Source organism: Diabrotica virgifera, chromosome 6, assembly GCF_917563875.1.
Source record: "Diabrotica virgifera virgifera chromosome 6, PGI_DIABVI_V3a".
Taxonomy (NCBI): domain Eukaryota; kingdom Metazoa; phylum Arthropoda; class Insecta; order Coleoptera; family Chrysomelidae; genus Diabrotica; species Diabrotica virgifera.
In genome coordinates this window covers 66,967,478-66,994,151 of record NC_065448.1, presented here as the reverse complement: position 1 = coordinate 66,994,151, position 26,674 = coordinate 66,967,478, and the positions used below count along the sequence as shown (strand labels likewise).

At 32.0% G+C, this 26,674-nt stretch overlaps 1 protein-coding gene across 1 annotated transcript in view; it reads right to left on the bottom strand.

Moving 5' to 3' along the window:
- The window catches only part of LOC126887192 (uncharacterized), a 37,039-nt gene extending 11,416 nt beyond the window's left edge, over positions 1 to 25,623 (bottom strand). Inside the window, exon 1 of the mRNA XM_050654581.1 lies at positions 25,447 to 25,623. Within this exon, the coding sequence (XP_050510538.1) occupies positions 25,447 to 25,453 (7 nt within the window). The 5' untranslated portion in view covers positions 25,454 to 25,623. The remainder of the gene's footprint in view (positions 1 to 25,446) is intronic.
- Positions 25,624 to 26,674: the final 1,051 nt, after the last annotated feature.

Below are 26,674 nucleotides of genomic sequence, written 5' to 3'. Positions count from 1 at the left end.
TTTTGATTGTGCAGAAAAGATTCATGTACAGCTGATTCAAGGGTTATTAGATTGTCTGTTGTGGATCTACCCGTACGAAATCCACTTTGTCTGATACTTATTAGGTTATTGTTTTCGAGATACCATTTAAAACGATAATTAAGGATTTTTTCTAAAAGTTTGCAGGTACAGCAAGTAAGTGAGATTGGACGATAGGAATTTGGATCGTCTTTTGGTTTATTATATTTAAGGATTGGAATTATAGTTGCTTGCGACCATAGATCAGGAAAGTCGTGCTGAATGAAAATATTATTAAAAATATCAACTAATATTAGTTTTGCATTTAGAGGAAGATTTCGTAAGAAAAGAGGGTGGATATCATCAGGTCCTGGCGTCGAATTTTTTGCGCTTAAACAAAATTCTAATTCTTGAAGACTTATGGGTTTGTTTATTGGATTGTCGCTCTCGGTGATTTGTATATTTGACGATTCCATTAGATTTTTATATTCTAAAAAAGATATGCTATAGTTGGAATCACTAGAATTAAGTTCATATATATCTGCTAGTATTTCTGGAATAGCTACCTTGTTTGAATGCATTTGGTTATTGTATGATAGCGTATCTATGCCTCGGAAGTATTTTGTTCCTTTTATTCTGCGTACTTTGTTCCATATGTCGCCTATGGGAGTGGAAGGATTTATTGAAGCCACATACTTTTTCCAACTGTCTCGTTTTCCTTTCTTGATCAATTGTCTGCTTTTTGCTCTGAGATTTTTAAAAATTATAAGGTTATCGATAGTTTTATGTTTCTTATAAACGTTGAAAGCGTGTTTAGACAAAGTAAGTGCTTGGGCAATTTCGTTATTCCACCAAGGAACTGGCTGCCTTTTACTTGATTTTGTTTTCCCCACTGCGATTGTTGCTGCAGAAATAATAATATTATTAAATAGTTCCAGATTTTCGTTTGCGGTATTGGTTAAATTAAAGTTGTTTGTTTGTCCTTCTATAAGTGTTCGATACAAATCCCAGTCAGCTGACTTTATTTTCCATGTTTGGTGAATTGGAAAAGTCAATATATCATTAGTATCTATGTTTATTGTGATAGGGAAATGATCACTATCATATAAATACCCCAATGTGTCCCAGTATAATAAAGTAGCTAGCGACGGACTGCATAAAGAGAGATCTATAGCTGAAAATGTACCATTGTATGAATTGAACCTAGTAGATTTGCCAGTGTTCAGTAACACTAAATTTAAATTGTCGATGAGATTGTTTAAGAGATTACCACATTTGTCGGTTTTGTTACTTCCCCAGGTACTGTTGTGACAGTTAAAATCGCCTAATATTATTTTTGGGTGTGGAATTTGGTTTAAAACATTGCTTAGTTCAGTTATATCTAAATCAGTAGGATGAGGTAAGTATACGTTGCAAATATTGATTTTCATTTTGTGGGTGACTGACACTGCAACTATTTCCAGGTTTGTTTGCAGTTGTATTTCGGTTGACTCTATGTCATCCCTTACGAAAATTGCTGTTCCGCCGCTTGAATGATCTGTAACTCGGTTTCTTAGAAAAGGAACATAATTTTTTAATGTTACATTTTGATGTTTGAAATGGGTTTCTTCTATGCATATGACTAAAGGAAGATAATCGTTTATAAGAAGCTTGATGGATTCTATATGGGTAAAATAACCATTGAGGTTCCACTGTAATATGAATGTATTATTGGCCATTTTAACTATTTACTTGAGAACTTGATTCGTAGTCAGTTTCGTCAGTAGAAGAAAGACTGCTTAGAAGTAGTTTCTTCTTCAATCTGGTAATATTGTTTTTTAAACTTTTATTTTGTGTTTGAGAATATATAAAGTTTAGAAGTTCTTTGATTTCATCGCTTTCATTTGAATAATTTTTAGCAATAAGTTCAGGATGTTTTGAGTGAAGGGAATTTGACAGAAAATCACATATTTCATGAAAAGAAAGTGTGAAGGAAGGGATTCTATTTTCAATTTTTTCTTTAATTTCATTGAGAATATCTGGAATAGAATCTTGAGTTTTAGGCTTTTTATTTTTTTGTTTTTCAGTAGTGGGAGGAGGTAGGTCATTTTCAAGGATTTCGGGAGAAGTGGAAATTTGTCTTTTAGTAACATGAATAGCTTCAGAGATTTTTCTATCGCTTTCAATTACTGAATCTTGGGATATTTGTGGTTGTGACGAAATCTGTAGTTCTTTGTTTGTTTGTATGGAAGTGGTTTGGTCGTTTGTGGCTGATGTTAATTCGTGATTTTTTGTAATGTTAAGTTTCGGTTCCTTTAATGTCTGGGTACCTTCTTCGTGTTCTTTCCGTGGTTGTTCTTCTGGCTGGCTATATTCTTTATTGGCAGAGTTGAGTACGTTCACTTGATGGTCAGTTTCCGTTTGATTAATTGGACTACTTAATGATGATAAAGAAGGACAGTCAGAATCTTGATGTCCGACCGTCTTGCATCTGGAGCAGTTTAAACCGTCTATGGAAATGTATATTCTATATGATGTATTGTCGAATGAAATTAGGAATGAGTCAGGAATCGATGCATTTTCTAAAGGACTTATGAAGATTTGCCTTCTAAAGCTAAGCACGTGGCTATATTCCGGGTCTTGCATGCCTACTCGTAGAAACGTCATGTTGGAGACGGATTTTATACCCATAGTTTTTAGATGGTCTTCAATTATGCTATTAGGTATAGTAGGACATACACTTGATATGATTAATCTCTGGGCAGGAGTTATTAATCTTCTTACTTCAATTTGGTTGCCGTCAATAATTACATGTTTGTGGGAGCTAAGAAATTGGTCAACTATATATTTAGACGAGAGGTAGATGCAGATGCGGTTGTTTGCGATTCTGGATGCCCAAATAACGTTTTTGGGCTGTACTATTGATCCAACAGCTTTTACATATTCGAAAACTTGTATTCCTTGTATGGTTGAAAGTATGATACCTTGGTCTTTTGAAGGATGTTTAAAACTGTTTAATGCATGAGAGTAAGAGATATGTGACGTAGTCGGTGTATTTCGTGAAGTAGTAGCTAATTCCGGTTCAGCCATCGTCCCGTTGAAAATTTACATGCATTGGAACAGCGGATCTGAAGCCGGACCTGGCCTCTTAACAAAATTAGACGGCAGCCTAATTACTTGAATCAGCAAAAAGTTGTTGTCGATAATCGATAATTTGGATTGAAATCGATAAAATATTGCCTTTTAACTTCTGATTTTATGGTTAGATATAAATAATGCAATTTTGTACTCACAGAATCGTTGGTTTTTTAACACACTGTCACATTTAAACTTTATCTTGCAAACAATGTAAAAATTAAATTATATTTCAACTTTTAACTACTTGAATTTATAAATTTGTCAGGAGTGATATAAAGCTGTAAGATTTGCTTGCTATCAGGACCGGACTCTAATCTATGTAAAAATTGTATCAAACATTTGTTCCAAAATACTAAACTACAACGTCATTAAAGTATGGTTAGTGATGTTTTAGTAAAGGTTTTCATAGGTAATAAATAATAAATGACACAGCTAAAACCACTTCTATTGTTTTTTATACCATAAAATAAGTAAATTTTGTTTGAAACTCTATTTAATTGGAAGAGAAATAAAACACGCTCCTTTCGAAGTAACATACATATTTCTACGATAAATAGTTTTAAAGTAGCAATGTCTTGAAAATTTCCCCCTTTCCCCCTAGCGATGTTTTAGCTAACGGACGGCAGTGTACCTATCAGATCATTTTACACAACAAATATCACATTACAGTAATAAGTAATACTAACCAACATAAATAGTATGGTATAGTTAGACCCAAACCCAGACATCCAAAGTGAAAGTTATCCTCCAACACCAAATTGTTCTATATGGTCCGCACCATTTTCGTTCAGAAAAAAGTCACACCATTTTGAGCGTCGGGTTTGGGGGAAGAGGGGGGAGAAATCTGCAAATTCGTAGTTTTTTACGTTTTTCGTCAGTATTTCTAAAACTAAGCGGTTTAGCATGAACAACTCTCTACACAAAATCGTTCTACATTAAATTTGAAATAAAAAAGGCCCTATGCATAACACTTCTAAAATGAACGGTTCGAAAGTTACGGAGGTAGTATAGTATAATTGGTCCAAAAAAAGGCCTAACCCAGACATCCAAAGTAAAAGTTTTCCTTCAACACCAAATTGTTATATATGGTCCACATATTGTTCAGTAAAACGTTACACCATTTTGAGAGTCCGGTTTGGGGGGGGAGATGGGGGAGAAGTCGGTAAATTAGTAGTTTTTTGACGTTTTTCGTCAATATTTCTAAAACTATGCTTTAGCGTAAGGAGTGTTCTATAGAAAAATATTCTACATAAAATTTATAACAAAAAAGGTTCTATACATAATTGTTATAAAATCAACGGTTCGAGAGTTACGGAGGGTGAAAAGTGGAGGTTTTCGATACTTTTTATATTTACCGATTTCTCCCCCCCTCTCCCCCCTCTCCCCCCCCCCCCAAACCCGAAGCTCAAAATGGTGTGACTTTTCTCTGAACATTATGTGGACCATATAGAACAATTTGGTGTTGAAGGATAACTTTCACTTTGGATGTCTGGGTTTTTGGTCTAGTTATAGCATAAATATTGCCCAAAAAATATAAAAAGTATCAAAAATCTCGACTTTCACCCTCCGTAACTCTGGAACCGTTGATTTTATAGCAATTATGTATAGATCATTTTTTGTTTTAAATTTCATGTAGAATACTCTTGTGTATAACATTGTTTACGCTAAAGCATAGTTTTCGAAATATTGACAAAAAACTTAAAAAACTACTAATTTACCGGCTTCTCTCCCATCTCCCTCCCAAACCGGACGCTCAAAATGGTGTAACTTTTTACTGAACAATATGTGGACCATATAGAACATTTTGGTGTTGGAGGAAATCTTTTACTTTGGATGTTTGGGTTAGGCCTTTTTTTGGACAAGTTATACTATACTACCTCCGTAACTTTGGAACCATTCATTTTAGAAAGGTTATGCATAGGGCCTTTTTTATTTCAAATTTAATGTAGAACAATTTTGTATAGAGGATTGTTCATGCCAAACCGCATCGTCTTAGAAATATTGACGAAAAACTTAAAAAACTACGAATTTACCGATTTCTCCCCCCTCTCCCCCCAAACCCGACGCTCAAAATGGTGTGACTTTTTCTGGACATTGTGTGGACCATATAGAACAATTTGGTGTTGAAGGATAACTTTCACTTTGGATGTCTGGGTTATGCCATCTTTTGGATCAACTATACTATACTAAAAGGGGATTCTGATATTTACAGCATAACCCCCTATCAATAGTCGTAACAAAATATTTAAACAAGCAAGCCAAAAGGCGCAACCCACAAAATATAATATTAAATTATTTTCTTCTTGTATTTGTAAGTAATAATATAAATTTGTGGAGAAGAGTTTGAACCTTCGTACCGTTAACATCGTATCGAAGACGAGCTAGGCAGTTATCAAAAAGCAATTAACAGAAGATTTATCGTTTCAACAAGTAAATATAAATAAAAGTTTATTTATATACAAGTTAAGTTTTTGTGAAAGTGGTACATAACAAAAAAGCAGTAAGTGATATATGGCATATTATCGACTTTTCACGTAAATTTTTCATTGTATTATAATATACAATAATTGTATATACCAGTAACATTTTAAACACATTTTCAATTTTATTGCGATTTATACTGACAAAACTGGAGTCGGTTTTCCCAATAGGGGGACAGGGCTGCACTCACTCTTATGGGTGATACCTGTTCTTCTAAAATGATATCCACCGAAGCAAGCATGGATCAACAATCTCAACAAAACCAAATTTCACCGAAAAGCTACTCAGTAGTGACAAATCAATTTAAATTTCCGTCTAGACAGCTAGCACTAGTCTTTAGTTCAATCGAAAATACTCCACTTCATGACTACCTAATCCCTCTTGGTAACATTATTCAACCTAAAAATATCATTTTCGCCTCCCGCCTTTCCAACAACCGAGTTTGCATTTATCTTGCGAACAAAAATATCCTAGATGAGTTTTTAGATAACCATGGCCAAATCACTATCCGAGGAAAACTTTTAAAGGCTAGACGACTTATAACACCTGCCGAAAGAATTGTTATGTCACAAGTATGCCCATCCATTCCACACTATTTCCTTGAAAAATAACTGCAAAAAATCGGTCTACATCTTGTATCTCCCATAACATTTCTAAAAATCGGTGCAAATCTTCCCGAGTATAGCCATATCCTAAGCTTTCGACGGCAAGTATATGTTAACCCTCACAAGTTAACCATCCCAAGCGCCGTAACAATAGCATTCGAAAACACAAACTACACAATATTAATTTCTCAAGATGGAAACGTCTGCTTCAAATGCAAAAAACCAGGACACGTGGCAGCAGCCTGCACCGAACCTAAAAATATATCTGCGACACAACAAACTCCACAAAGTTCTATAACTTCAAAGACTACAACTGCAGCCAATTCGGCTGCAGAAACAGTAACAGCATCAATTCCTACGCAAACCCTTACCAGTACGAATAACCAACCTGAAACGTCTGAATCTAATCAAGCTCCAATCACATCATCACACAAAAGTACCTTTTCACAACATACTGAGCCAAAATTTCCAAATGTAAATACAGAAGTGACCGAAAACAAAGAAACTCATTTAAAACGCTCTATAAGTGAAGTCGCCTCTCCAGAAACCGATATTGCACTTCAAAAAAACCCGTTTGTAGTACCAAAACCAACAGCAACTCGAAAGAAACCAAAGACATCTAAACTTGAAGAAACAACGCATTCGAATATATCCATTTTTAGCATGTTACATCCAGCCAAAACCTTTATCAATAATCACGAACCACCATTTCCGCTGAACTGTGATAAATTATTCATCCTCCTAGAGAGCATAGCTGGTTTAACGAACCCCATAATCAAAATCAATGACTTCACTTCTGATTTGAGAGGTATCAGTGACATGCTAAAGAAAATCCGTCCCTACTTAAAAGAAAGATCAATAAAAACAAGGCTGACCAACTTGAATAAAAAAATACTTGCTCATCTTGGAGAGGTGAGCTCCGGATTAGAAAGTGATGCATCACAGTCATCATAGATTAGCAGCTGGTTTCTATCTATTGTTATATCCTCCTTTTTACTTTCAACGAACTATTTGCTTTGTATCGTGCCCTAAACCATGCAAACCTCTTAAATATTTCTGTTTCTCACCGACTCGCCCAACTCTCTCCTTGAAATACAGCATCTGTATCCTAAAAGTCCTTTAGAGAAACTAATAAAAACTGGACTACAAATTTCACAAGAAACCAACACGACTCCGAAATTTATATGGATCCCATCACATATAGGAATTATCGGCAATGAAGAGGCAGACAGAAGTATGTACTCGTAAAGCAGCAATCAAGTGCGGAATCTAAATTAGTGCGCAAGTGTGTATGTAATGATTTTAAAACGTTTTTTTTTTTACAAAAAGTGACTGGTCATTTGAGGGTCCTAAATATCAAAGTGAACGTTCAATAAACAATCTACCAAACACCCTACCAGCTTTATCAGGAGAAAACTGTCCAGTGAAAGACTTACTACCTAATCTAAATCAATATTTTTGTACCAAATCTAGCTATTTGTTATTTGTTAAAAATCATTGTTAACCTTTGTTTATCTAGTAATGCCGCTAATAACCTGTTGGTGGATGCGGTAACTTTTCTTTAATAAAAAAAAATATATATATATAAATTTGTGTGGTATTAACTTAATTCAGGAGATGAAGTGCTACATGTAAATAGTAGAATAATATTGAAACTAGCTCTATATAGTAGAAGAGCGAAGTATGCTAAATGTGCGGTCACCAGAGCGCTTTGGGGACCTATTGGGTTGTGAAGAGTAGGTCATAAAACCAAAAAAAGTTAACTAAAATTTTCCATTTTAGTGGGGACTTTTCATTTTTAATTTAATTTTCCATCTCATATAATCGTTTTTTTAGATTATAGTTTATAAACATCTATCCATAATTCGATAAAATGTTTCGAATAAAACTTGCTTATTTTTACGTAAAGAATCCAAATCTGAAATAAAAAATTGGGGCTCCTATTTAAGATTTTAACGTAACCCCAACTCCGTGGGGGTCGTGTTTAGTATCATTCGATAGATTTTTCAAAAATATTGATTAAGTGTATTTTGTAGTTTTTCGATCTAATGTTTATTTTGCGAAATATCGAGGGACTTGTATTTAAAATTTTAAATTTACCCCCCACCCCTCTCCGTGGGGGGCCATGTTTGGTATCATTCGATAAATTTTTGAAACATATTGAACACTTATTTTTTAGCTATTCGATCTAACCTTCATTTCGCGAACGCTTTTTTTTTCGCGAAATTTTTTAACTCACCCATTTCCTTACTCAAACCGTCTGATTTTTTAATATATAGGTACACTGTTTTGCATGTACTTAACTTACCTTATCTTAATCTGACAATTTCGAGTATTTTTAAAGACAGATTTTTTTTCGGGCCCCCCTTAACCTTCCGTTACTCGCGCCAATATTTTGTGATCGAATACTCGCGCACGGTGCAGAAGACCGGGTCCAAAAATATGGGTCAGCAATATTTGAAAAAAAAATTTATTTGCAAAATTGTGTATCATTATATTATTTACTGAATATAATGATCATATAATTTTTTAGATATTCGTTTGTGTCAACATTATATTACTTTAATAAAAAGTAACTTTGTTCATCATCATCTTCATAAGGTTCCTCGTTATTCGATACTTCCTCCAATAATTTTAATAATCTTTACTTCTTCTTCTGGTAATCCATATCTCAATAAAAATATACAAATATATAAACATTAAAAATAAGAAAAAGATCTTAAATTACCTTACTACTTACTACTTTTAATTACCTTACTAATTAATACGTGCTGCCTAATAATAAAAGTACAATACTCGTTTTTACACTGCACGTGGACTTCACACACAGTTGACTGATGACTGAAGAGGTATATGCAGCAGCAATTCAAAATCTCCACTAAAATCAGAGTTATAGGAAGCTATATAGAGGTCCGGTCTCATACGGAGACCGGTCCGGTCCGGTCTCATAACGGAGGGTTAACAAACGCCCATGTGTTAAGAGCCAATATATGGTAGAGGTACATCTGCAGGGCAACAGGTTTTCCCCATATGATAATCTGACGCGCTCGAGTAACTGCAAAAATCCCCGCTTGGACTCCCCTACCATTCAGTTTTTTAAGCCGCCTGCAAAATTCATAAATTGAGGGTTACGCTCTTTGACCTTTACACCATCGAATATATTCATATAAAATATGTGTTAATATTGAGGGTAGACTAAATGTTACCATGTTACCATTGACTTAACCAGGTCGGAATAGTATCATGAGGCTTTTTCCTGGTTTTTCCCTCATGATTTATTATCGGGTCACTAACAGGATAATCTTACTGTCATCAGTGCATGCGGAGGTCTTCTTAAAGACAAATCACATGCTATAATTTTTCTGACGGTTATTTTTAAGTTAAAATTGATTTCATGTAATCGAATGAACTATCTTCCAAAAAAGGCATCCCAGGAACGCAACTCAAAAATATTAAAAAAATATAAAAAAAATACAAAAAAATAAAAAAAACTTCCTTTTGTAGCTAGTACACAGGGTGTTTCATTAACAATTGTCCATATCGTAACTGCAGAAACCTTAGCAAAAAATACGAAGATTTAACCGAAAACACTTAAATAAAATATTCTTCCTTACCGAGATACATAGTGTTTTATTACAAATGTTTAAAAATGTATTTGCCCAGTGTTAAAGTAGCTTTTAATATTGTTTGTTCCAAATTGGCACACAGTTTACACATGTTAGGATACTTCAACTAGTGTTAAAAGATAGTTTCCGCTGTTACCAGAGGCGTGCTGTAGGAATATATATTTATTTTCGGCACTTTTGCCCCTCACAATTTACGCCACTGTCGTGATAATCATTTCAGCATGTTTTTTATTATTCGTTAATTTTTATGTAAATATCATCCATTTGTCTCAATGCGATAGAGTAGTTTTCAAGTTATTTGCGTTTAAAGACAAGGGATTCAATGAGATTATAATATTCGTCACCTCAAAGCAACAGTAGGATATGTAAAATAATGTAGTTTCGAGAAAACCGAAATTGAAAATTTTACGAAACTTAGTACAGTGGAACATCGATAACTCGGATTAATAGGGACCGCGGCCGATCCGGGTTATCGAAAATCCGGGTTACCCGGAGAGCATTGTAAAAATTAATATAATACGGTATACTTATAGATAAAGTCCGTTATAATTAAAACAACATGAAATATATATGCACAGTACACATCTAACTTACCTATTAGTATTATAGTTGTAGTATAGACAGTATAGATAGAGTATTGTTCATTTCTAGGTAAAAAAACTCAGTCAGTTTCGGTTGTGTCAATTTCGTCTGCCATCGGAGCGATGTTATGTTATTTAAGAACAGTGGCTCTTTCATTGTTTAAAGTTTAAAAGACCATTGTTCTAAAAATAATTTTTTAAAAGACAGTTGAAAATAAATAAAGGAATAAAAGGTGCCTGTTGTGTGCGATAGCCCGATAATGGATAATGAACGTCGCTCTGCCGCCGCTGCCGCCGTGTGCCATGAGTCAGTTTCACCGTATATTTCAAATTACACAAATACCCATTATCTCTCAAATATTATATTATGGTCGAAGCCAAGTTTTATCAATGAAACTTGATATTTTTAAGACATTCCAGAAGCGGCTACAGATAAAATGTTTAAACATAATACATACATTTTTATTTTTGAAATGTTTGTCTGATGAAAATCGGTCCGGGTTAGCCGGACTTCCGGGTTATCGGGGGCCGACTTATCGAGGTTCCACTGTAATTAATAACTTTTTTATATTTGAATGGATTTACATGGAATTTTGTTTGAGTAGCTAACTTTAAATGCGTCACCTAACAATTTATATTAATTCATAAAAAAGTGAAAAATAATTGGAAAAAAAGTTAGTTGTACTACTGTTGCCCTCAAAGATAATTCGTTTTTTAACGATATCCGTAAATTTCTGTTATAAACTTATATTGCACTACAGTTTTGTTTAAAATTTTACACATTTCAATACAAAAAAAAAACAATTTTGTTGTTCAAACATGTTATTACATAAATTATAACATTACCTGTTTTCCAAAAATTTAAAAATTTGACAAGATAATAAACAAAATAAAATAAAAAAATCATCAGAATCAGTTTTGGTAATAGCGTATGCTGAAAGTTGTGAAAGTAAAAACTTATTGCATTTTCTTAAATGAGCCCGAAATTTCTAAGGGGGAATTTATCATGAATTTAACTTACCTTTTTCCCGTGCTTGATAGATTCCAGACAACAACTCAGAATCATTATTTTTGTTCGCTAAAGACACTAAATACTGACTTCTTCTAGATACCTATGATTTATACAATTTAAATTGGCTGAATTATTCATTTTTGCTCTTAACATACACCTTTTAACATCAATGTAATAGAACTATTGTTTAAGATTACTGAAGATAAAATTGTGACCGCAAGCTGGATGATATAAACAAAGACATAATCACAACTCGGCAATAATTATATGGCAACAGTAGGATATGTGCGTAAGATAACTTAGTGTTGCATTAATACTGATAAAACCAAAATGGGTAAACGACAAAATATAATGGTATGATATGTATGTTGTATTAGTGTTGCATTATAGAATTTGGGCTAAAAGGAATTTACACAAGAATATGTAATATTATGAAAAAAGTATATCACTTTTTAAGTGTTACACTCAATAGAAGGGTTTATTTCGGATCATTTGACATAAATATCACATAAGTCATTTTTTTTAAATATCCTACTGTTGCTTTGAGGCGACGAATTTATTTTAAACAAATCATATTGTGTTTAAAATACACATAATCTCATTGAATCCATTACCTTTAAACGCAAATAACTTGAAAACTACTCAATATAACGCATTAAGACAACAGAATGATATTTACTTCAAATTAACGAAGAATCAAAAAAACATACTGAAATGATTATTACGACAGTGGCGTAGATTGTGAGGGGGAAAAAGTGGCGAAAATAAAGTATATCCCTACAGAACGCCTCTGGTTCCAGCGGAAAACTATCTTTTAACACTAGTTAAAGTATCCTAACATGTGTAAACTGTGTGTTAAGTTTTAACAAAACATTTTAAAAGGTACTTTAACAATGAGCTAAAATCATTTTAGAACATTTGTAATTAAACACTGTGTATCTCGGCAACGAAGAATATTTTATTTAAGTGTTTTGGGATAAATCTTACGATATCTCGTTACGATATGGACAATTGGTAATGAAACAACTTGTATAAATTTTTTATTAATTTTTTTTTAATTCCAAGTTGGACTAAAAGTACATCACAGATTAACGAACGTTTTCGGTCTTAGCAAACCATTATCGCGTTAACTTTCAGATGACCGGGGGGGGGGGGTAAATTTGGACCCAAGCGTATATTTTTCTTTAATAAATTCAAAAGTATTTTCAATTTTTAACTCATTATTTTTTATTTGACTTTACCATCATTATAGATATCCTCATATTTGGAAATAAAAAAATTCCATGTATTTTACGAATAAAAAATATATTCTGAAGTTGTTGTTTAGTAAAATACCGTCTATTATGTGGAATTCCAAGTAGTTTTACACTGCGCGTAATAAAAATCTATTTTTAGACTGTGGTGCCTGTTATGTACGAATCATGACATTTCTGTCTGCTACAGTTAGTCATTATTATTATTTCCTGGCGTATATTATTATAGTTTCTTAGTATTTTGTGTACATATAAGATATGGCCCCAAATATCTTAGTGAGGCTGAGTTACAGGAAATTGTTACTGCTAGCGATTTTTATGATGATCTAGAAGATGAAATAGTATCAGAAAACGAGGATGTATAGTTAGATGAAGATTTAATTGCTGAAAACAATCATTCCAGGTCATTTTTGACCTGGGGTCATTTTTTACCCCCGTTGGTAATCTGTGTAATAAAAAAAGGTTGGTCATTGGAAGGTTAAACTCTAGATCATTGTACTTAAAACTAGCCAGAGAAATTGGTCACATGACCATTATATTACAAATTTCAAGCCATTTGGACTTAATCAGATGCGACAATAAGTCAATGTCCAAGACTAAAAATATATAAGGAAGTCTACATATTTGCCCAAGACTGCACCGTGCATGTGCTTGTTATATGAGAAAGCTGAAAGCCCAAAGCATAAAGACTGTTTTCGTTGGATTCGGCTTTCTCATATTTATATAAGAAGCACATGTACTATACAGTCTTGGGCCTAGATAAAGACTCCCTTATATATTTTTGTTACATTTGTTACATCGACTTTGTTACATTTTACTAAGTCCAAATGGCTTAATACTTGTAATATAAAGGTCCTGTGAACAATTTCTGTGACTAGTTTCAAATAAAATGATCTATAGTTTAACCTGAAGATGGTCTGCTAAGTCCAAAAACTTTCGTTAATCTGTGACGTCCTTGTAGTCCAACCTGGATCTTTTTTAAGAATTTTTAATAAAAAATTTATATACCAGTCATAAAATAAAGTATTTTTTACTTCTTCAGTATGTTAATTACTTACTTAGTATTTATTTACTGTATTTTTGTGCACTAGTCGAAACAGTACAATGAAAATCTTCATGAGAAATTCAAATTTTCAGTAGTAATTGCACAAGAGCTCTGAAATTATTGAATTTTTCCCGAGTGACACTTTGAGAGTTTTAATTTCACGAGCCGAATGCGAGTGAAATTATGTCAAAGTGTCACGAGAGCAAAAATTCTATATTAATTTCAGAGGTCGAGTGCAATTTGTTGCGATTATTTCATGAATAAAACTGTTCAAAACCAAAATTTTATTGTAATTTATTTATGTAAGTACCATTAAACACACAGTTTTTATAAATCTTTGACGATTGAAAGTCATCACTTTTATAATTTTTAAAACATTAATTGTCATTAATGTCACTGAATGTATTTTTTCGTAGCAACGAAGGGCATCTGACGAAATATACTTAACGACGGGAGATTATCAAAAATTATCGATTTAATTCAGATTTCTGTAGCTTTCTATTGGTCAGAATCTCCTATGAATGAAATAATCAACAAAATTTCAACTTATTTGTTCATATCATACCTACTTGTTTTAAAATCAAGTACATTCAAATGGGAAATAAGCCACAATTTTACCTAAAAATGATTTTATTAACTTGTTTTACCTTTGATTTAAAATTACATGTTACTAAATTCTTAAATTGGTAAGTATAGAGATATTGTCGCTTGTCAGAAGTCAATAAAAATATATACCTTTTGACATGTTTATGCTGATTTAGGACGGACAAAGGACTGACATTTTATTTTCATTAGGGTGAGTGAATCCTCGTTAATTATTAATCCGTTGTAATAAGTTTGTATATAACAGAAATTGAATTTGAACCTTTTTTTACGAAAAGCAACGGTTGAAGCTTTAAAAGAGTGTTAACTATAACTCAATAAAATTGTCCCAGGAACGCAGCTCAAAAATATTTACAAAATCATTTTAAAGTTATAAATTTTAAAATGTATAATCAATAGAATTCGGATTTAAAAGCATAAAGAAAAGAAAAAAGCGCTTAAAAATATAACGATTTTATGAAAAAAGCATTTTATTATACAAAAAAAAAGCATGAAAATGAGAATACACCTAAATTTTGACAAACCATTTTTTTAGGAAAATACATATAATTATCTCTAGGCTTAGCTTAAGAACTAATAGAGCTAATTAAAACGACTTATTATAAATTTAAAAATAAAATAGAATAAACAAAAAAAAATAGATAACTGAAACAAAAATGCTTTAACCTAATTGCGTTTATCCAAATGGTTTATTGTTTCATTCACAGAACAAAAGTTGCTTTTGATAAAAGCAAGATTGTTTTGTAATTTTGTTTCACCTAAAACATCCTTACAATCTTCTATCGATTTGCTAGTTACATCTTTAAGTTGAAATACGAATCTTTTAAAATTTTCGAAAAATTAGGCGTAGTATAAAGCTGCATCTAACCATCTACCCCACCGAGAACACTGGTTCCGGTGGTAATGAAGTGTTAGGAAATATATCTCTAAAAAGTCGCACCCTTACTAGTCCATTCTTTCACGGTTTTTGCTCTAAATTTTAAAGAACCGCTTGGATTGACGTGAAATTTGGAATACGCATAGCTTACATGTCAAAGAAAAAAAGTGATATTGTGCCGACGTGTGCTTTTGCCCTGGGGGTGACTTTCACCCCCTTTTGGGGGTGAAAAAATATATGTCCAAAACAACTCCGGAAATGGGTAAACTGATTAATTTTAAGTAACTTTTGTTCTATAGAGCTTTTTCGCCAAGTCAACATTTTTCGAGTCATTTGCGAATGAATATGTTCATTTTTCAACAAAATAACCACATTTTTAGACGGTTTTTCGCAAATAACTCAAAAAGTAAGTATTTTGTCGAAAAAATTGTTGTCAGCAAAAATATAGCCTATAAAAAAGTAAAAAAATGGTGTACACGTTAGGTCTCTGGATCTCGTAGAACCAGAGTTATAGCCAATGAAATATAGATTCATATTCACCAAATTTCAAATAGAATATTTCGACGTGAAATATCCAAAAAATTAAGCACTTTTTGGGAAAACCCATTTTAATTTTTTTAAAGTGTTTAAAAAAAGCTTTATTTCTGTTTTTAAGAAAAGTTTCTAGCATTAAATTTAAGCAAGTTACGCTCAAAATAAAGTTGGTCCCTTTTGTTTTTGCAAAAAAAAATCGGGAAGACCACCCCCTAATTAGCAACTTAAATGAAATTAATCGTTGCCGCTTCATAAATTATTTTACTTATATTTTGTTTATATGATCTGTAAGTTTCATCGATTCAAAGTGTTTATTTTTGAAAAAATTTGGTTTCAAAATAAAATTTTTAAAAATTTAAATTTTGAAAAATATGCTTTTTTTCAAAATAACTTAAAAATTGTTAGAGATACCAAAAGTCTCGAAATACAAAAAAAGTCAGATTTTCTTTTTTGAATATCATGTATATTTTTGTTTTTCTGTTAGACAAAAATTGATCAAGATTTGGTGTTTCTAAATTTGCATACATTCGTGATCAGTGACTCGTTCAACCCCTTTTAACTACAGCCGTTTCAATAATAAGGACTTTGAACCGATGAAACTTACAGATCACATAAACAATATATACACGAGTCAAGAAACTTGTGAAGTCGTTACGATTAAGTTCATTTACCCATTGGTTTGACTACTAGACCAGTAAGGATCTGCGAAAAAGCGTCTATTTTTGGATGTGAGAGGTGGCATTCGAATTTTTGCAGACAAAGTTAGGTGACACCTTCAGTAATAATAATTGACTTATGCTCCTTCTCAAATATGCCCGGAACATTAATAAAAAAATTAACATATTTAAAAATTTCGAAAAATATCGATTTTTTTCTGCTTTATTTGCTTATAACTTTAAAGAGATTCATTTTGGAACAAAGTCGTAGGGAAATAAAATAAAGATAATTGAATTTTGTATGATATAGGACAGGTAAAAGATGTCTTAATATATTACCTTTTCTGCAATATAGCAATAAATACAAAATAAGGGGGCAAAATAAGTCTGTTGTTACTCAATATTTTTTAACCACATTGGTGGCACTTAGAACCCTAGTGGTTCGCTTAGGAAATTCTTTGTAACATACTTAAGTTGTGTACCAAATTCCATTTAGGGCTTACAATACCGGAATTCCGGGATCCCCGACGATTTTGTCCGGTATTCGATACCGGTATTTATAATAAAAATACCTGTATTTCGGTATTAGCTTAATTTATAAAAAGTGAATTGATGCAAAATAAACCTTCTTCTAAGATATTTTTTTCTATTACAAGAAATTATTTTTGAAGATAAACAACCAACATTATTGTAAAAAATATTTATTAAATACGTTTATTACACATACAAGTCAAGTAAAGCGCTTTCTAAAAGCGTGAAGGTCGTTAATTCAAGGCGAAGTGTTATATCAGCTTCTACAACCAAATTATTAAATCTCCTCTATACAAATACATAAAATGAGTTGTATAAAAATTCTTAAATATTTAAAATTAGAATACTTTATTTTATAAATAAGCCGTAAGATTTATTAATCAGAATTATTTTTACATTTTCAGATCTATTTTTCATTTTTTTTGTGTATTGTGGTGTATAAATTAGGCTCACTTATTTTCTGAAATATTAATAATAATTGAAAATATATGTATAGCGGTCTAGATGCAGAGTAATCCATATAAAATATTTGTCACAGTAAGTTAATCTGTGTATTAATATACAAGTTTACAAAACCGCTAAACGCCGTAAAAATGAGTGGCGCATACAATATTCCAGCTACAAATGATCTGATATGAATATTACGTGGCGCGAAAATGTATTTTCATTTTGATGCAAAACAAAATTCTAGTTTTATTTTAAAAGATTTGCCCAATTTAAAGTAAAACGCACCACAAAAGAGTAACTTTGATACAGTTTGAATTTTGAAATTTTTGTGGCGCGTTTACTTCAAATTAAGAAAATATTATGAAAAAATATTTTAAAATAAAACTAGAATTTTGTTTTGCATCAAAATGAAAATACATTTTCGCGCCACGTAATATTCATATCAGATCTTTTGTAGCTGGAATATTGTATGCGCCACTCATTTTTACGGCGGTTAGCGGTTTTTTATTCTTGTATCAGAAGTTTTTCAAAGTTATTTATAAATTAAATGTATAAAGTTGAATGAAATGTTTCTCGATTACACGTTAAGCTTTATAAATGGTCGCCTTTGTCGCATTATCTCCCAAATTATCTAGTGTTTATCGAATGTGCACTAGATTTTTTTTTATTCGAAATAGATTGAAAAAAATATTGGGATGGCCGGTAAATGAACTCGGATTGCCCGTTGCCAGATCAATTTAGCGTCGTACCTCGTAACCACTACAACTACATAAACCATTTAGGGAATAATCGTTAATTGGATTATACATTTGTAGCTTAATAACTTCTAAACAGCTTAACCGATTTGTTCACTAAACATGAGTTTGAAACGTATTGACAAGTAGTATCTTATGCATCTAAGGTCAAGTAGGATAACGTAAGCTATTACAGGAATTATTGAGCTTGAAAAACCGTTTTTCCCATAAGAAATATATTTGATCATATTTATGAAGCCTATAACTTAAAAATTCGAATTTTTCCGGATATAAGGTATACATCTTTAGATTCGTCTAGAGTCCTTCTACAAACACTGAGTTATTGGCGTAATTCGTAGGTTGAAATTTTGAGTAATTGTCGAAAAACCAAAATTTTCAATGTTTAGTTTTTCAGTTTTTCGCCTATACTGAGCCGTGTGTATGTCTGATCCTGACAGCTCAGACACCATTTGAAAGCTTAACTCAACGGTATTGATTTGGTGTATTTACTGTTCTTCTGTCTCTTCCGGAACCTAAGATATATACCGCCAAAAAATATGCCGTTTTGTACCTACCAAGTCCTATAGCTGGCTTATGGGTAGTCAAAACTCACAAACTACACCGGTTCTGAATCGGCCCTCACCCCCTCTTCAAACACAGAAAAAAAAATTCAGATCGGTTTAACTTTTCCACACACATACATACATATCCACAAACATTTTCCCTTTTTTAAATAAAAATTGACTCCTATTTCTGAGCTCGGTAACTTTTGAACGGTATAACCGATTTTCAAGATTAGACATGCGTTGGAAAGGTAATGATCAGTAGAAGCCGCAAAGGCCGGAGTTAAATTTTTGAAGTTTTTGGGAGTTTTGGGGACGAGAACGAAAAACAGACCCTAAATAGGAAGGGCCGTAAAATCCACACCCTTGGACCAAAATGGATGGTTGACATATGAATGGGTGAGTATTTTCCTGATCTTTAAGATGGAAGTTGGCCCAGTCAGATTTAGAAAATCGCAAATTTCGTGTATATAATAGTGTCGCGTGTAGGGGGTTGTAGGTGTGCGCCACTGGCGAGAACTGCCGTTCTCTGGTAATTTTAAAGTTAAATTAATTTACAAATAGCAAATTTCATAAGTAAAAATACTATCCTATTATGTATATGCAAAATTTATCCTAGAATTAAATATATAGTTTTTCTATTTGCACATTTTTTGTACCTGTCTATTCCTACTCTCTGTGTAATGTTATAAACAACATATAATTATTTCAAAACAAAATTTATTAGGTTTCATATATTATTAAATTAAGAACAAGTCGATATAACAACTGAGGATAGTATAAACATAACGTGTATATTTTTTATTCATAATACCGGTTTTAATACCGGGATCCCGGTATTTGAAATTTTAAATACCAAATACCGGTATTGAGATTTTGGCTCGGTATTGTAAGCCCTAATTCCATTAAAATCGACCTAATAAATTTTGCATAATAAATTTGCAATCTAAATGTTTTTAAAAAAGTTCAAATTTTTAAAATCTTTCTGAACAAAAAGTAGACCATTTAGAAGTTGGCTAATTTTTTTACATATTAAGAGGTACCCTACCTATCTAATATACTTTACTGAATTAAAATCAGATTATTTAAAGGGCCTCAGCAATGTTTTAAATTTATAAACAATTTTTTGGCTTATAAACACATAGCTTTGTTTAATAATAAAAAAATAAATTTTAACAATGCAAATAACTAAAACCGGTATAATTTGTCTTAAAATTTCAAATGCTGTCAGCAGAATTGCTATTTTATTTTTTAATCAAACTTTATTTGCGTTCAAAAATTGCAATTTCTCGATTTTTTGAAAGTTCCACTGCGTTTATCTCGAAAACTATGCATCCTACGAAAAACTTGTAACAACATTTTTTGCTTAGAATTACCCAAGAAATACAGAAAAATGTTTTATTTTGCGAAAAATCGATTTTATGTAATTCCTCAAGTTCTTTGTTTATAACAATCTTATCGACATCCGGATCAACTGTTACCCAAAAAATTCGTGTTCTACGGGTCAAAATACATAAAAGAACTTGGATAAGTCCATCTAAATAAAGGAGCCCGTAGCACCCCCTCCTGGCCACAGCACAAATTTGTTTATAAGCCAAAAAATTGTTTACAACTTTAAAACTGTGCTGAGGCTGCTTAAAAAATCCGATTTCAATTCTGTAAAATGCATTAGATAGGTGGAGTACTTCTTTATATGCAAAAACATTGACAAATCTTTGTATGTTCTAGTTTTTGTTGTGCAAGATTTTAAAAATATTAATTTTTCACAAAAAAGATTAGATTGCAAAATTATTATGCAAAATCTAGTAAGTCAATTTTAATGAAATTTGGTCTACGGTTTTATCACATTACAAAAATTCTCTAAACGAATTAGGAAGGTTCCAAGTGTAACCTAAGTGATGGAAAATCATTGAATAAAGACAGGCTTGTTTTGCCACCTTATTTTATATTATTGCTATTTTGAAGCAAGGGTGATAAATTAAGATATTTTTAACCAATCGCATCTGATAGAAAATTTAATTATCTTTGATTTATTCCTATACGACTTTGTTATATAATGAATAGTTTTTAAATTATAAGCAGAAAAATTAGAAAAAAAAACGAAGTTTTTGAAATTTTTAAATATTTTTTTTTATTAATGTTTCGGGCATATTTGAGAAGCATAATTCAATTATTAGTAACGAAGTTATCACCTAACTTTATCCGCAAAAATCCGAATGCCACCTCTCACATCCACCCAAGAACAGATCCTTACTGGTCTATACCTCCTCCAAATGATTTCATCTAAAATTGGTGGAGGAGGTAGTCAAACCAATGGGCGTCGTAAATTATCGCGCCGTAAAAAATCGACCGTGTGGCCAAAAGAGCTTTAATGAATTTTTTTTTCCATTTTTTATCAACTCATTAACAAGTGGAAATTGCAGCCGTATAGTCTCAGCAATTCGATTCAGGCCGTGTGCTAGACACGTACAATGAATCAGATTTGGATAAAACACTTTAAGATTTGCTGCTGTTTTGATCATATTATATGGTGCAGCATCGAAAAGCATTAATACTATTTTGTTGGTGGACACAGCCTCGGGAAGCTGTATTACGAATCTTGGAACTGTATTATAATTGTTATTTGTTGCTTCTAGTTCTTTTGAGCAACTAAATAACCCTTCGTCAAGATTTCTTCGTGAAGTACGCCTATGATTAAATTAACAACGTACCTTCCACAAATATACGTAGTCTCGTCCACAGCAAACCAGAGGTAATTGTTTCCCACTAGTGTTTTTACTTTTTTTCTGGTTTTCTTGTAAACGCAATTATAGTCGGTTCGCTAAACTCAGACAAAATTGGCTAGTGATTTTAGTATCTAAGTAATTTTGGCAATTGCGTAAAATTGGCAAAAAAATTACTAAATAGTTAATAATTACTAAATAGTTAGTAAGTTTGCCAATTTTGGCAAAATTGGTCAAAAACAAAAAATTACCAACTAAAATCACTAGCCAGTTTTGTCTGAGTTTAGCGAACCGACTATAACATATTTTTTCGCAGAGTAGGTACTTTCGTCCAGCACGTATTCGATAGTACTTTTCTAGAAATGCTTTAAAACTTTCATTTTGCAATTTATTTAATGGGAGATCAAAATCCACAATTGCACTACACAGATCAAAATTAAATTTCTGCTGTTCGCAAATGCAAAAATGATAATAGTATATAAAAAAGCACCAAATAAGCACTAAAATTCAAAAAAGGGATAAAAATTTAAGAAAAGCAAAAAAGCATAAAAGGTGGTGTCAAAATGATTTATTTTTGCATATTTCGTTCATATTTAAAAAGAAAATAATTCTGCTTGTACTATTTACCATAAGCATTATGCTTAGAAATCCGGACTCTAATAATAAATATATTATATCTAAATTGTCAATATTATTGAGTTAGATAAAATGATATTATTAAGAGGAAACAGTAGCGATCAACTTTGAATATTTTTTCGAGATATTCGGCACACTTATTCGTAATATAATAAAGAATGGCGGTACGGAGCCCAATTTGAAAAATATATTAATATGTGGAAATTACTCTGTAGTTAAATACAATATTAAAAAAACGAGCCTGCACCGCTATTAAGAAGAACAAATAAATACACTTTCTTCAAATAAATTTTTTATCCGATGCCTAGATTTTGTGTCATTTTGGAAATACAAAAATTTTTTATTTCATTAGTAGTACATTTCAGTAGTAGTACATGGCGGTACATGCTCGTTTTTATAATATTGTATTTAATTACAGAGTAATTTCCACATATTAATATATTTTTAAAATGAGGCTCTGTACCGCCATTCTTTATTATATTACGAATACGTGTGCCAGATATCTCGAAAAAATATTCAAAATTACAGCCGCAATCTTGGAACTCGTTTTCGCTACCTGTTGATCGCTACTGTTTCCTCTTAAAAGATACTTTTACTAAGCAACAATCAATTTTTTTAAATTTATTAATGATTTGTATTTTGAGAACGATTTCCGAAGTGGTAGTTGAAGCGACAAAAAAACTTATTCCAAAGTAAAATTGTGGCTTATTTCCAACAAACACAGTTAACTTCATTACGATCCTACATGAAAATAGCTTGAGAATAATATTAGAGACCTGGATCCCGCGTACCAAAAAAAGTTCATTAATAGCAAGCTGAAAATTTGTTAATAGCTTAACGGTGTTTATCGGACAAACTTTGGTTTACGGGAACACTGGAACAGGGGAAGTTCTAATTGTGGAACAGGTTAAAAATTTGGAACGTCAGACTACGAAAATGTCCCACGTATTTTGTCGGACAAAACTTTCAATTGATTTGTTACCCTTTCAATAAACTCTCATGCACAAATCAGACTGCTCTGTATCACCAACATAATTCCTGTCATTTGACATGTTCTACGTGTCGGACTTATTAAAATGCCCAATTGGTGATAAATATTAGTCTGATTTTTTGCATGAGAGTTTAATGAACGGGTAACAAATCAATTGGAAGTTCTGTCCGACAAAATACATGGGACGTTTTCGTAGTCTGACGTTCCAAATTTTTAACATGTTCCACATTTAAAACTTTCCCTATTCCAGTGTTCCCGTACATCAAAGTTTGTCTGACCGTTAAGCTATTTAAAAAATATATAACACATGGTGCTTAAATTGATAGTTTATGAACAACATTAATACAAATGCCAGAACACTGGATTGAAATAAAATTTGACAAATATTATATTACAAACATTTAGAATGAACATTTCACTACCAAAAATTTTAACAATAATTATTCAAAAGAATTTATTTTGTTAATATTTTGAATAATTATTGTTGGTTAAATTTTTGGTAGTGAAATGTTCGTTCTAAATGTTTGTAATATTGTTAAAAAAATTATTTTTTTTTAAAACACTTTTTTGCATTTTTGTATTTATTTTTCTCATATATCACTTTAAGCATCATGTGTTTCTGAAATCAGTACAAAGAGGAGAAACTAAATATCAAATCAAAAATGGCGGAAGTAATGTAAAAAAATTAAGCGATGATTCAAAGGGTGAGAGAGTGCCTTTCCCCGCAAGCTTAAATATGGCATAATTTGTATCCCTTTAAATATTATTTGACGTGATTTTGCGCTTTTTCTAAACATCAGTGGTTCCAAAGTTATTTATGGTAGGGGAGCCCAAGCATGGATTTTTGCAGTTACTCGTGCGCGTCAGAATATCATACGGGGAGAAACCTTGGACCCTGGAAATGTACCCTTACCATATTTTGGATCTTAATACAGAGGCGTTCGTTAAGGGGGCCCGAAAAAAAATTTCTATCCTTCAAAAAAAACTCGAAACCGTCAGATTAAGATAAGGTTACTTAACCTTTAGCTACCCGCGCATCAAGTTGCAACATAACTACACGCGTGGCGTACTTTATACGCCATAAGAAAAACACTTAAAAACAGCGGATTTGTTTATTTTTTTTTTAAATACACTTAGTTGTTTGTTATAAACCTTATTCGGCATCAGTGAATACATGGAGTTCCTTCTCAGTAAACCAACTGGGATTTATAATTGGAATCATGGAATAACTGGATTCCATGATAAATAAAACTATTAATAAAAATTTTTTTGAAATTTTTTACAGGAGAAAGAGTATTGTTTATAAAAAAAATATTTTGTGCCATATTAACTAAAAACAATTAAAATATGTACTTATATTACTACTTATATTAATATAATCGTGGGGTATATTGTCCACCACCGGAAACAACAAATAATAAACTGTAAACTACGATCTTCCCAGAACGCCTATTATAACGAAACCAAAACCAAATTGTAAAGCACATTCCAGTGATAGGTTAGAGAGATAAACAAGGTCAAAAATTAAATTTTTAAATATATTTGCAGTAGAATTCTTATATCTGGCGTACAAAATACGCCAGCGCGTGTAGTTAAAGGTTAAGTACACGCAGAATAGTGTATATTTAAAAAATCTGACAGATTGAGTGGGGCGTAAGAAAATGGATGAGTCACAAAATTTCACAAGAAAAAAGCGAATATTTCGACAAATAAACGTCAGATTGACAAACTAAAAAATACGTGTTCAATATTTTTCAAAAATATATGGAATGATACTAAACACGACCCCCACGGAGAGGGGTGGGGGGTAAATTTTAAATTTTAAATAGAAACACCGCGATATTTCGCGAAATGAACATCAGATCGAAAACTGAAAAACACACGTATTCAGTATTTTTGAAAAATTTATTGAATGACACCAAACACGACCCCCTACAGCCTTGGAGTGGGGGGTAATTTTAAAAGCTTAAATAGGAGTCCCCTTTTTTGACTGCAGATTTGGATTCCTTACGTAAAAATAAGAAACTTTTATTCGAAACATTTTTTCCAATTATGCATATATGGCGCTATAATCGAAAGAAACGATTGTTGTAAAAGGAAAATTGAATTAAAAATGGAAATTCCCCACTTCAATGGAAAACGTTACTTAACTTTTTGTGGTTTTATGACCTAATCTTCACAACCCAATAGGTCCCCATAACGCTCGAGTGACTGCACATTTAGCATACTCGTACTAACTTTCCTCGTACATGCTACTATTAAGGTGGATAGTTTTAACTGAAAAGCACTGTATAATTTGTTATTAAGTATGTCTTGTTTACTCTAGTACCTTTATAGTAATGACTAATTCCGGAGATAAATATCATACCCTTAGAATTAATAGAAATAAAAAAAAGCTCATGAAAAAAAACTTATTATGCACAAAAATACATACCTGTCATTTCTTTGGTGTAATCCAACTTAAAAGATGAGGTTAAATGCAGTGTTTCTTGTTTATAATACTTAACGCACAACAAAACCCGCGACAATTAACAGTATGATGCACTTTTGTCCACCTCTTAAAATGCTGTATTAAATTACAAATCGGTGTTTTCTATTTTTACTCCCAAACATACATTAATATGATTATAATACATATAACGTATTAATGAATTAATTTCGCTGAAGAGTGTTTTTGATCTTTCTGTTTTTTTTACGGTTTTTTTAATGGCATATACGAGGACTTTATGATAATTACTGGTATTTAACACGTTCGCTGCCAATCAAAAATGGTCAACTCACCTGTAGATCAAATTTTTTTATTATAGATACGAAAGGTCCATCAAATATGAACCGACCTTTGCTATTAACTTTTTATTGACGTATAATTACAACAACTAACCAATACTTCATTTTTCTCTAATACTTATTCCTTCCTTCTGTAAGCATATTTCCCAGTGGCTAGAAAGTTTCTGTATTCCATTTTCATAAAAAAAATAAGGGGCGGGTATCTAACCAATTTCCCAAGAATTTCTCCACTTGATTGTTATCATCAAAGCGCATTTCGCCTAATGCATTTTTTAATGGACCGAACATGTGGTAATCACATGGTGAAAGGTCAGGACCCAGGATCATATTTAGACCAAGCTTGTTTATGTTTTCGAGGAGGTTCTTAGGAATGACCGGTAGTAGACATAATATTAGGTATCATCTGGGTACTTTGCATTTACCATTGCTTTCGCATTTAAATTTCGCAGTAAATTTAGTACCTAGATTATTGTTGTTAGGTATCGCCACATGAATTAGTGTTGATTGTCTTGTTAATTTATTAACTATACTAAATTATTTACAATCAAGATGCAGTAGAAATAAACAAACCAACACACGTTCAATGCTACTAGGAGCACCCCCGAATCATAATTTACAATGTATCAACTTTGGAAATTACGATTTGGGATTTTCAATGTATATACTGTTATGCTCTACTTTATATCTTTTATTAGATTGATTAGCAAATTCTTAATTTAATTAATCACTCAATTTAATTGCTGCCTATGTAAACAAAACCAAATTCAAATTAGATTTTCTAATAAACTTTATTCTCAGGGTTAATTTTGTATTCGATGCAATACCTTTAATTCGTGGCTTCCACTATCTCTAGTTGCTTACTCCTTCCAGGATAA